The sequence below is a fragment of the Martes martes genome (assembly GCF_963455335.1).
Source record: "Martes martes genome assembly, chromosome: 8".
Taxonomy (NCBI): domain Eukaryota; kingdom Metazoa; phylum Chordata; class Mammalia; order Carnivora; family Mustelidae; genus Martes; species Martes martes.
In genome coordinates this window covers 17,459,174-17,472,243 of record NC_137895.1, presented here as the reverse complement: position 1 = coordinate 17,472,243, position 13,070 = coordinate 17,459,174, and the positions used below count along the sequence as shown (strand labels likewise).

At 51.9% G+C, this 13,070-nt stretch overlaps 1 protein-coding gene across 2 annotated transcripts in view; it reads left to right on the top strand.

Annotated features, from left to right (window-relative positions):
• Positions 1–581: 581 nt before the first annotated feature.
• CHST11 (carbohydrate sulfotransferase 11) overlaps positions 582–13,070 on the top strand; it is a gene marked incomplete at both ends in the record, with an annotated part of 256,370 nt that continues 243,881 nt past the window's right edge. Inside the window, one exon of one of the 2 annotated variants that reach the window (XM_080812493.1) lies at positions 582–699. In XM_080812493.1, the coding sequence (XP_080668619.1) occupies positions 582–699 (118 nt within the window). The remainder of the gene's footprint in view (positions 700–13,070) is intronic. The other variant, XM_080812494.1, reaches the window with a different exon arrangement.

Below are 13,070 nucleotides of genomic sequence, written 5' to 3'. Positions count from 1 at the left end.
TAGGGGCGGGGGGAGCGCGACGCTCCGCCCCGGCGCTCGGGTCCCTCCCTCCTCCCGGCTCTCCGCGGGCGCCCTCCCTTCGCCGGGGGCTGCGAGTTGCATTTGGTAAAACCCAGCCCGGAATATATAGATCATTGGAGCGCAATGAAGTAGGCTTTGGAGAGGAGGGAGGGGGTCCGGCCGACAGCCACAGCGGCCAGCGCAGCGGCGGCGGCGGCGGCGGCACCATCAGCGCTCGCACCCCAGCCGCCCGGCCCGCGAGGAGGCAGCGCGGCGGCCGCCGGCGGGAGCGGAGGCGGCGGCGGGGAGGCGGAGAGGAGCAGCAGGAGGAGCAGGAGCGCGCAGCCGGCGGGTCCACGCATCTCGGCACTTCCAGAGCAACTCCGCCGCCTTCCATACCCCTGCCCGGGGCTGGGGGGCTCCGCGAGCGGCCGCGAAGCCCTCCCGATCGTTCCCCCACCCCGAGCCCTGCCCAGCCCTGCCCTGCGCCTCCCGGGCTCCGCTCCGCGCTGCAGGGTCCCGGCTCCTGCGCCCCGGGCGCGCCTCCCGGACACCCCGGTCTCCGCAGCCAGGACAAAGCCATGAAGCCGGCGCTGCTGGAAGTGATGAGGATGAACAGAATTTGCCGGATGGTGCTGGCCACTTGCTTGGGATCCTTTATCCTGGTCATCTTCTATTTCCAAAGTATGTTGCACCCAGGTAGGGGGCGCGTTAGCGTGGTTTTGTTGAATATTTTTTTTTCCGCTCTCGCGCTCTCGCTCGCTCACTGGCGCCGGGTTTCTGCCTCTTCAACCTTACCTCTTCCCTCTCAGCCACCTCGGGGCTCCTTGCTGCCCGGTCTGCCCGGGTCGCCGAGTCGGGATGGAGAGGAGGAGGGAAGACGTGCTCACCTTCCTCTTCTTCTCTCGGCTCCAGGCTGGAGGATGGGAGCAGGAGGGGCGGTAGTTTTTTTTTTTCCTCCCCTCTCCCTTTTTTCTTTGTGTCTCTTGTCTGTCTGTCTGCGAGGTAGCAAAGCAAGGTAGAGAGGTTGTGGGCAGCTCCTGGTGGTGGGGGGCAGGTGTGAAGAGAACGCAACTCCCCACTGATGCCGCGAGCTGAGGATGAAAGGGCGCCGGGAGCCTGCGCCCTGCGCCTGGGCGCGCTGCCTGTTCATGGGTGGGGGGCCCGGGGGCGAAGGCTGTGCGCCCCGGCGAGGTAGCCAGCCCCCGCTGCGAGCTGGGGAGCCCAAGGCTTAGGCTCCCACGTGTCCCGGGCTCAGCGCCGCGCGGAGGTGTGGGGACAGGTTGGGTGCCCGGCGCTGCCCCTCCACCAGGCTGGGGAAGGGGGCGGGCGCCCGCTGTTTGTCCCCGGGGTCTGGCTCCGCATTGACCTTGCGGCTGGTACCCTGGGGCCTGCTTCACCCTGCGCCCCCACCCCAGCGGCTCTCCCCGACTCTGTGCTGGTTACGGCCTCTGGGTCACGCCTTGGCCGCAGCAGTTTTGGAGGAAACTTTGGCCGGGTCCTGGGCTGACCGTCAGGTTGCTTCCTCCATTCCTGGGTTCCGGGCATCCGAAGTCCCCTGGAGGGCCCCCGGGCCTGTGGCAATGAGCCCCCTTCCCGCTCCTAAACATCCCCCCCCCCCCGCCCTCGGGAGCTTAGACAAGTTCCACATCTGAAATGTGGATTGGGGGAGGATCGAGGCTTGCCCCTTCCTAGGGGCGCTATGGAAAGTTTGGGACCCGAGGAGGGAGGGGCGCCTTCGAGCGCAGCGGCCGGGGGTTCGCAGCTCGGCCCCCAAGCCCAACAGGTAAAAACCGCCCAAGGAGGCTTGGGGCGGCGCGGATCTCCCCGGGGAGCCGTGGTCTGCCCACCCCATCTCACCCCCGGCAGGCCCCCGCTGGGCCACACTGGCTCCGAAATCCATTTTTTCTACGCCTCCGAGTTGCCTTTCTCAGTATAACCACAGCAATAATTTGCTTTTATAATTGCAAGGAGGGAGCTGGAAACACATTTCCTTCCAGGGAAATGGGGTTGGTGTTTTTCTTTTTGACCTCCCCCCCTGCCGCGTTTTCCTTTCAGTGTGTATCTAACACTTCGAGCAGACGCAGCCCCGAATTCTTCTAGCCTGCGTTTGGGTGGGTGGCAGAGGAATGAAGCTGTTCTTTCCATCAATCACGCCGGGCTGCCGGTGTGAGCTTCCTTGACAGCGCGGGCCGGCGTGGCCCCTGCGCCCTGCTCCGCCCGGAGCAGTTGTTAGGGCGGCCACACGGCCAAGGATATGGTCTGACACTACCACACGTAACCTCAGGACATCCGAGCCAGCCTTGTAAAAGATGGCTTTTGTTTGCCGTTGGGTATTTTTAGTTCCATGTCAGCAAACTGTAGCCGTGTTTGTCTCCTCACCCAAACCAGTGGTTGGGAAACTTCTAAGGGAATTTAAAAATGGACCTCGCTTATGTTCTGGGCAGCCGGGGGTGGTTGCAGCGGGCAGGGCCAGACAGACAGAGGCATCGTGGAAGGCAGGCCAGACTCCGCCCCAGAGACTGGGGGACTGGGTGGTGTGCAAGCACACTGGGGCTCAACCAGTTTAAACAAAGGGCCGAATGATTTGGTCTAGACTCTAGACATGTGTTTAGGTCACTTAAAATTTGCCTGGATGGAACACGCCAGGTAGTTCTCTGCAGAAATGCCTGGAACAAGAATGGATCTTCGACTCCATCAGGAATGCACTTGAACCTCTCTGTACCTGTTAGTGGTCCAGGGAAAGACTAATAATACCACGGCCATCCTGGGCTTTGCTTTTCTTGTCTGAGAATTAGGAAATAACTTTCTAACCAGAGACACCAGGAAGAAACTTTCAGCTTGTAATTGGCTTTGCTAAAATTTCCATTCCCGGTTTACAGTGTCGGCTTGAAAGTGGCGCTGGTCTTTTCGGTCTAGCCTTTGGAAATCAGGGTCGGAACTTTCTCTAAGGGTGCCCTGATAAAGATCCTCTGTCCTGGACCCTGTGTTCTCCGCCTTTGCTTCCCTTCCTGACCTCATTTCCTCCCAAGAAATAGCACTTGTTTATTATTCATATCTCTCTGAGCCTGCTCTTGTGACTTTTCCCACCTGGTCCTTAGCAAGTACTGCGTTCAGTTCCTTCTGTTCATCAGACCTGTCAATGGTTCAGTCGAAAGGTCTTCCTTATTTTGAATTACATATGGTTCCATGAAAACTTCATGCCAATGCTTTATTAAGACACGGGACATAAAAATATGTTTTGAAATCACTATTACACATTTTCCTTTCTTTTTTCCCCCATTTTATTCAACTTTACTGACATTAAACATGACTGATGACAGCTGACACTCCGTCTTTTCTACTGCTTTGAATTTCTTTAAAAGTGAGCTGATCTCGGGGCACCTGGGTGGCTCAGTAGCTTAAGGCCTCTGCCTTCGGCTCGGGTCATGATCCTAGGGTCCTGGGATCAAGCCCCGCATCTGGCTCTCTGCTCGGCGGGGGGCCTGCTTCCCCCTGTCTCTCTGCCTGCCTCTCTGCCTACTTGTGATCTCTGTCTGTCAAATAAATAAATAAAATCTTTAAAAAAAAAAGTGAGCTGATCTTTGCTTCTTTGATTTGGGGTAATGGTGGGATGATCCTTTGGCCGGTCTCTGCAGTGTCAGTCTTTCCAGATCACCCAGGGAGAGGCAGAAGGGACCGCAGCATGGCACAGATTGTGTTGCTAAAAATTGGGAGCCCTCTGGCAGGAGTTCCACGTACCTGTATCTGAAATAGAAAAATAGTACTCCAAAAGAAATGGATTCCTGGCTCTATTGGCGGCTAGAAAACACCTGGAGTGTGAGAGGAGGGACAGAAAGAAGAAAGGAGAGGAGACGGCTGGCGATGGGGAGGGCTGTCTGTTTCTCCCTCTGATTCTAATCTGAGGCCCATTGTCCTTTGTACTTTTCTAATTCATAAACTGGAGCAATTCCTAAACTGGAGAAGCTGATCTTTCATTTGTTTGGAGCATTTGGCAGAAGTGGGCCTTGTCAGTAAGGCAGCTTTCTTTGGATCTGTGACACTCTGAGTTGATAGTCTTTGTTTAGATCAGGTTTTTGTTTTGTTTAGATTTTAGTTTTAAGTAATCTCTACACCCAGCGTGGGGCTTGGACTCACACCCCTGAGATCAAGAGCTGCATGCTCCGCCAACTGAGCCAGCCAGGCTCCCCATGATCAGGTTTTCGGCCCCATTCTAATTCCCATGTTTTGCACAGTGCCTGACACATAGTAGGTGCTCAATAAAATATTTGCTGGATGAAAGCATGAAGTGGCTCAACCCTAGAAGACCCACTTGTCTGGTTTTCAGGAAGGGTGGCAAGCCTTGCCAAGAATGCTATGTCAGTGAGTCTGGGTCTCTCTGGTGGGGACCCTTCCTTGCTTTCCTGTCTCTGAGACCCGCGTGTCTCCCCCCCCCCCTCCCCAAGACAGGGATTTGGTTTAAGTCAACATGCACCAGACCAGAATATTCCCCAAGGGCTAGATTTGCTGCCCTGAGGTGTGATGCAGCAGAGGGCACTGCTCTGCATCCTGGGTACCCCAGGTACCGGGGAAGCTTGGCCCTGTTTAGCTACTGACTTGAAGAAACCCATCCACCGGACGAACATCTTTTGTGGGTGTGCACTGCTCCTGAAGTTGGTGAGAAGGGAAGCACATGCTAGTGGTTTCTGCACACGTTTAGTCCATCAGTGAAAGCATCATCTGGAAGTGCCTCCTGGACAGTACCGTGTCTCGCATACCTGCCTGGGACAGCGTTGGGGGGGGGCGCTTTGATGGCACCCTGTTGTGCAAGGCAAAGCTGAGAGGCCCCCGGGGTGCTGTGTGTGAAGACAGCTCCTCTGAACCTTCCTTTTGTGTCACTCTGTAGGATTGTGGTTTTGTTTGAAAGCTCCTGTTCAAAGAGAAGCCTGCGGAGGAGAAAGCCCTTTCCTCCTCCATCTCTTTTTTCCTTTGGCCGAATGTTTACTTTCACTGTTGCCTGGGATTTCTTTGCTCTGGTTGGATGTATTGAAAGATTATACCCTTCATTTAAAGACTTCTTGGGTTACCCCTTTGTAGTTTTACTTGACTAGATTGAATGCACGGTGCCTTTGTGTTATAATTTTAGTCTAATTATAAACATAATAGGTGCTCTCTTTAGAAAATGTAGGAAGTGTAGATGAGAAATTATCATTTATTATTCCAGCACCCAGAAGCAACAGGTGCTTTATTCTATAAGTTATTGAATATATAGATTTAAAAAATAGTTGAGACCATAGTGTGCCATTTGCACATGTTTTGATGTATCTTAGACAAATTCATCATTATGGTGACTAGTTATTAAGTTTAAAGACAAAATTTAATCACGACCTTTTTAATTTATAGACTTACATGTATCTCTGCTGTCTCCTCCCCTCCCCCGCTCTGTAGGATGTCAGTCCAATTTTTTCCTTTTTTTTTTTTTTGCTGCACATGTTTAATTTTATTTTTTTATTTTATTTCTAAATTTAATTTACTTATTTATTTTTTAAAAGTAGGCTCCACGCCCCGTGCAGAGCTTGAACTCACAACCCTGAGATCAAGACCAGAAGGCAGGAGTCACCCAGGCACCTCTGCACACATTTTTTTTTTTTTTAAAGATTTTATTTATTTATTTGACAGACAGGGATCACAAGTAGGCAGAGAGGCAGGCAGAGAGAGAGGGAGGGGGAAGCAGGCTCCCTGCTGAGCGGAGAGCCCAATGCGGGGCTCGATTCCAGGACCCTGGGATCATGACCTGAGCCGAAGGCAGAGGCTTTAACCCACTGAGCCACCCAGGCGCCCAGCCCCTGCACACATTTAATCTTAAATTAAAGAATCTTTTTGCTTAGACGTGAAATGAGTTTGGAGTCAGAGGAATTTGTAGGGGCTGTTCTTAGGTTAGCTATCTGGAACCTCCTTTGGAGAGGCATCAGGAGGGTCTCGAATATGGGACCGTTATGGATCCCAACCACAGCGTGAAATCCCTGAAGGCTAGGACTTGTCCAGGATGGGGTCTCCCTTTGGCAGCTGAAATGTTTGCACTTCACTGGGGCATCTTCTGAGCTGCGTTAAGAGGAGACCAGTGCACTTAGGCAATTTCCTCCCACAGTTCTAGCCGTGGCTTGGAGGGAGTCGGTGAGTGAGTCGTTGCTTTAGGAAATAAAGTGGTGGTCAGGCACCAGGGGAGGGGTGACTGGAGATTTCGGCGAGGCCTGGGCCGAGGGGCTCTGCCTGCAGTAGAGGTGGCTGCCATTTATATTGATCTGGCTGGAAAGTCATTTTGCTTCTGACCAGCTCCATTGGCACAGCCACACGAAAACAGGAAATCAAAAACTTAAAAGTACAGGCTCCGCCCTCTCCACTTTTTCAACCCACCCACCAACTGGGCGACCTCTTCTTAATCTGGGGAGCGTAGGTGAAAAAGACCTCAGGAAGGTCACTGCCAGCAGGTGTGTGAGTTCCTATTCTTAGAAAAACCAGAAGTTGTTTTGCTTTACTCACCCTTTTTTTTTTCCTTTTTAATTTCCCTTCTCTCGAGTTTTGAGATCCCATCTTTATGACAAGTGAAGAGGAGGGCACAGCTTCCTAGGAGGTCACTGAATACTTGAATCTGTCAGTTAAAAAGTCCTGGAAACTGTAATTTGACACATCTTAGACCAAATATGATCCATTGAAATTTAGGAGCTCTGTCTCTGTCTTTCTCTTCTACCCTGTGCTGGGCACTAGGGATGGTCCTAGGCGCTTGGGGATGCAACACTGATTTTTGTCCCCAGGGGACTTACGTTCTAGTGGGATAGCCAGTCTTCAGGTAAGTGCAGCAGTAAAATATATGGCTTGTCAGATGGTGTGAAGACAGAGAAGCAAAGCAGGGGGAGATGGATGGGAGGCGGGGGTTGCAGTTTAATATAGAGGTAATTAGGGAAGATGACCTTGGAGAGCAGAGACCTCAAGGAAGGGAAGGAACCATCCACGTGTCCACCTCAGGAAGAATGTTCCAGGCCTAGAGCAGCGCAAGGCCTGCCCTTGAGGTGGGACTGAGCAGGGCAAGCAGCAAATTGTTCAAAGCAGAAGGCGGAGAAAGAGGGCAGCCAAAGAGTATGGAGTGGAGAGAGATTTGGGATGGGAGGCTCTGGAGGGTCTGAGCGGAGTCTGCTCTGGGGGTCCTGGGGCAGGCTGGGTGGGAAACGCGGATGCTTCTTACTTGCAGTTTCGTGTTTACCTTTGGGCAGCTGGTTGTGCGCTTTGTAAAGTGGTCACCGTGGATAGCCCATTTCTCCTCACTCCGCCGCCCCTAAACTAGACTGCCACTCCATAAGAGAGATTTGCAAAACATTTAACAGAGCTAGTGTTGGGAAATTCTTCAACAAAATGTTCAGGATGTGATCCGTGGTCATTCTCTATAGAGAAAAGAACACAGAATTTGTAGTCCAGAGACCAGCTTTCAGACCTTGGCTGTCTGCTGTATCCATTCGACATTACTCAAGATATTTTTGCTGAATGCTTTTTAAGAGTTAGACTCTGTTCTGGGTGCTAGAGATACTGCAGGGACCCAAATAGAAGTCCGTGTCCTCATGGTACATTCTCCTGGGGGAGGCACAATAAAAAACGCATGTTTAAAACATAGAGCGTGTTTGGGGCACCTGGGAGCCTCAGTCAGTTAAGCGTCTGCCTTCGGCTAAGGTCGTGATCCTGGGTTCCTGGGATTGAGTCCCGCATCAGGCTCCCTGCTCACCAAGGAGTCTGTTTCTCCCTCTCCCTCTGTGCTCTCCTGTCTCCCAGTTAAATAAATAAAATCTTAAATGTTTGATGACAAGGGCTACAGAAGAACAGTAAAGCAAGGAAAAGGAAGAGGAATGGAAGTGGCCGGGGGACTGCCGTCGGCAGGAGGGTGCTCAGATAAGGCGTCCCTGAGAAGGGGGCTTTAAAGATATAAGGAGACAAGGACATACAGGAGGAGATGAGCTGGGGAAATAATGCAGATGTTTATTAGGTATTATTTCTGAAGGTCGACATCAGCCAGGTGTTTAATATGTTATTTCTCAAAGGACTCTTACCAGGTACACATGGTGATGATCACCATTGTATAAGGTGGGGACACGGAGGCAGAGAGAATATCACTTGTCTAAGGTTAGATGGAAAGGATCGAGGAACCACAGCTGTCTGACTTAAGATCCGTTGCCCAGGCCATCGGGTAGGGGCTCTCAGCGGGGGGCTACCCCCCTCCCTGTGTTTGGAAATGTGTAGGGGATGCTCTTGATTGTATCTGAGGATTGATGACGTCAGTCTCATTGGCCGGGCCAAGGATGCTAGACGTCCTGCGGGGGATCCGATCTTTCCGCCCATCAGAGGCATCTTGCCCAAGTGCCCGTAGTGCTTCCCCTTGAGCACTGGCTCGAGACTCTCCGGGCTCAAACAGTATCTGGCAGAGCACCGGCCACACCCCACCACTTGGGCAGGTGCCCGGAGATCGTAGCAACTTAACAATGGATTGAATGGCTGCGTGAAAGTCTGAGGCTCAGAGATGCAGTCCCTTCTTTGCCAGGCGAAGGTAGCAATTTTCCCTCTCCGACGTGGTGCTGGCGGGGAGCATTAAGTGAGAAACAAGAAGGAAAAGGGCCTTGAACATGGATGCGGACAGAGCGCACACGGGGTGAGGGCACTGCGGTTCCTCATCCTGAGATCGTAATCTGTGTGTTTGTGACGAGATCGTAATCTTTGTGTTTGTGACAGGGTTTATCTATGTCGTGTGTGTGCTCTGTCACGTTTATTGGGAGGGTCCTGTGTCCAGACGGTTGTGAGTATCTTCTTTTCTTTCTGCACTAGCCTTCTGTGGGCCACGCTGGCATTCCCCCTCCCCCAACACCTTCCCCCGCCCAGAACTGAGCTCTGCCTCAGTGACGCATTTTATTTTATTTTATTATTTTATTTTATAGATTTTATTGTTTATTTGAGAGACAGAGAGGTAGGGAGCATGAGTCCGGGGAGAGGCAGAGGGAGAGGGTGAAGCAGACTCCCCGATGAGCAGGGAGCTTAATCCCAGGACCCTGGGATCGTGACCCGAGTCGAAGGCAGTTGCTTCACCAACCTTGAACCACCCAGGTGCCCCTCGATGTCATTTCTGAAGCTGAACCCAGGAGGATGAAAGTCGCTTCAGAGAAGTAACATTGCCCGTGGCAGCCCTTCAGCGAGCAGTGGCTGGGTGGCTTACGTGGCTCATTGCACAGGACGGAACTGACTGGGCTTTGTCGCCACACTTGAACCTTCTGTGTGCAGAGGAGCTCCGAATGGCTTCCTCCTGTCCAGGAGCCGGTCCCCCCACCTCGGAGCCTGGGGGAGCCGCATCTGTGGATGGCACTCATAGCCAGGGCGGAGGCCCATTTCCGCCATGGTCCCCAGAGCAGGTGCTGGAATTCACTTAGAAGCCTGTAATCCTGATTTGGGCGAGGCCAAAGTGTATTTGGTGCCCTTTGCTGGCCTACCGCTTGCTTTCCTGGAGACAGTCCTGCTGGCTTGATAGCCACGGTGGGAGTCCATCAGTGCTCAGCGTTCTTTACACGTTGAAAAAGTCTATCTTTTTAGGCACTAGATCCTCCTCCAGATGAACTTTCCGCCTCACCGGATGGAGGCCAGTGGTTCTCAACTGGGGACCATTTTGCTCCCTTCTCTCCCCATGGCAAGGGACCTTTGGTGATGTCTGGAGAAAATTTGCTTGTCACACCTGGGGAGGAGGTGTCCTACTAGTACCCAGTGGGGAGAAGCCAGAGATGCTATTAAACATCCTACATGCACTGAACAGCCTACCCCCCCCCCCCAAACCATTGCTTCCTCACCAACAAAGAATAACAATAGCTGGGAAGCCCTCACACACACACACACACAAGAACAATACAACTGAGCTCACTTACTATGGACCTACTGGGTATCAGGCGGTGTGACAACTGCTGTCTTTGGACGAACACATGTAACCTGCACAATCTTGTGAGGTGAACATCTGCCTGTCCCACTGTACAGGTGAGGAGACTGAGGCTTAGAAGTGAAGGAGCTTGTCTAAGGTCACAGAACCAGAGAGTTGGAACAGGACCCCTGCCCGGGTCCAACTGACACCGAAGACTGTGCTCTCCGTGTCACCGTTATGCCCCGTGTACATGCTCTTGCTTTCAGCTAATTAGGTCAGGAGGTAATTTGTTTAGAAGGGCCCTAAGCCCAGCTGTGGACTGCGAGTGGGACACTCACTGATAGCCTCTTCTCCTCTTACCCTACACTCTACCCCTGGGTGAGCTCATCCCCTCTGGGGGCCGGTGCTGTCATCTGCCTTCAGATGACTCTTCTCACTTCAGCGTCCCTGTGTCCTGAGGTCAGAGTCCAGCTCCTGTGTTGCCTTCTGTGTCAAATCTTCAGCCAGTCTTACGTGGTCAGAGTAAGGGGATGGGCGTCCCTCCTCTGCAGTCTGTGGTACTTGATGAGCGCACACGCTGGTGTGTTGGGTCATTAAAAGCAGCCATGTCTTGCTTCGCACAGTTCCTCAACATCTAGTACAGAGCCTGGTACCTGGTAGTTTTCCAAGTCCCCGTTCAGGTGCCACAGACTGGGTGGCATGTCAGCCACTGGGACTGATTTCTCACGGTTCCGGGAGTTTCAGGTCAGGGTGCCAGCAGGATTGGGTGAGGGACCTCTTCCGGGGCACAGACTTCTGTTGTAGCTCCCCATGGCGGAAGGGGTGAGGGAGCTCCCTGGGACCCCACCCTCATGACCTAACCCCCTCCAAGGGCCTCCCCTCCTTATATCATCACCTTGGGCATATGCTTCCAACATATGAATATTGTGGGCAGCGATGGGGGGTAGGGAGGGAGACACACATTGAGACCAAAGCAATAATCACTCGGTAAATATGCATTGAAAGAATGAACATGTTGATGTTGATGGGAAACCAAGAAGAAAACCCCGCTTCCTAGGGTGCCGAGTGTGGAATTGTCAGCCGTCATCATTGCCCATTGGATTTTTGGTTTGAGTTGGCAGTGACTGAGCTGCCACAGAAGAGAGTAAAGAGTAACTCAGTTAGCACCAGGGCTAGCCGTAGACCCAGCCCCAACAGGAACAACTTCTGAAGCTGTGGCTGTTAGAAGGTGTGGCTGTTAGAAGGTGTGGCTGTTAGGTGCTATACGCACAGGAGGAGCCCTTATGTCCCGGGAACGGATCTGCTCGTTCACCTGGGGTAGGGTGGTGTCTGAAACAGGACTGTCCTAGGGGAGTCCAGCCAGAATGGACTGTCAGCTGCATGCGTCACTTCAAATTATCCAGTAACTACACTGAAAAAAAGTGAAGAAACGAAAAAAACCACTGGTGATATAAATATCTAAAAATCTACTTACCAGGCAGCAGATATTACAAATTATTGAGATTTCACATTTCTACGCGAAGCCTTTGGGAATCCAGCGAATATGTTATGTTGACGACACCTCTCAATTCAGACCAGCCATGCTTGACATGCTCGGTAGCCACACCTTAGCGGCTACCATATTGGATGGTGTTGCTCTGAGGTGCTGGAGAACTTGTTATGGATTGGGGCTCTTTGTTTGCTTCTTGTTTATTTTGTTTGCCCCTTTCCCCTTTATTTAAGGCATGTCTTATTTCCTAGGTTTAAGTGTACCCTCTGGGAAGACTGTTGACCGTCTGGGACTGGAGGTGTTAAATAAGAGATATTAGCTGTGGAGTTGTACGTGTTGCTCAAGTCATTTCCAGCCTCTGAAATATCTTCAGAGTCTTGTCATCTGAAGGCTGATCCTCCTAAGGAGACCCTAACAAACTCTGTAACATAGAGAAACAGTTATCAACTCTGTTCTCCAGATGAAGCAGTGGAAACTCAGAGGGGGTTCAGGGAATTGGTTACATTTGGTTTAAAATGATCCTAACACAAATGTGTGCGTGCAAAGACTGGCTCAAGGAACATTCATTCTGTCGGGATGGACAGAAGACACATGGGGCAAAATGTGGTTGGGGTTACAAAGAGAGACGAACTGCTAAGGACAGAGCTGATCTGGGATCGTTGATTTAGAGGGAGGATGTTGAGGAGGACTTCTCGGGAGAGGTGATGTTTGTTGGGCCCAGAAGAATGAGTAGAAAATTGCTAGGGAATATGGGAGAAGGGGAGGTAGGACATTCCAGGAGAGGGCATCTGCCAGAGCAGGGGTGAGGTGGGAAGGACAGTGATGTCTGGGAACACAGGAGGCCCTGGGAGCAGGGAGAGGGGAGTCAACAGTGGGCCTGGAGGACCCCAAATGCTCTCAAGTTTGAATTTTATTATTGGGACCTGGGAGCCATAGAAGGTTGAAGGTCTCCAGTGTTTCAGATGATGAAATTTAAGCTCCATTTAATTAAACTCTCTTGTTTCATTTGAAGGGCAGAAGTTTTCAGTTCACTTTCTCAGATGAACTTGGGCCAGTTTGCAGTAGTTTCTATTATTATGGTTTAATGGGAGGTAGGAAGATTATTCATGCATGTCTAAAGTGCAAGGTAAGAAATAGCTTAAAAGCACTCTGTGATGGGATTTAAAACTCCCCTGTTTGCTTTGCTCGTGCCAAAACGATAGGCCACGGAGGTTAAGTTTCAGTCTCTCAGTTGCTAATGGTGCCCTGGGTTCACCCTCAGAGGCTCTGGAAGAAGTAAGTGGCAGGAGAAAGGAAAGTGTGTAAATAGTCACAGGGAGAATTTCTCCCTCCAGTATGAGCTTCTGGGTCTCTTTGGGGTCCAGCGGCAGCTGTGGGCTGTCCTGGAGAGGGGCAGTGTAGACTGTAGACTGAACCGAGTCAGCGGCTTCCTCCTGGGAACCAAGGCCCAAAGGTCAGGCTCTGGGGCCCCCCAGGGGGGACTCGCCCTGTGGGCTGTGTGTGGGGTCTGATCTCATTGTCCCCCTGAGAGATGCTGCCCTATGTAATCTTCATATCAAAAGGCCCCCTCTTTTTACCACTCCACTCCTGGGCTGTGGGAGAGAGGACGGGTTAATTATAGAGCTCGCACGCAGCATAAAAAGGCATCCCTGGCTTTCAGAATCACTT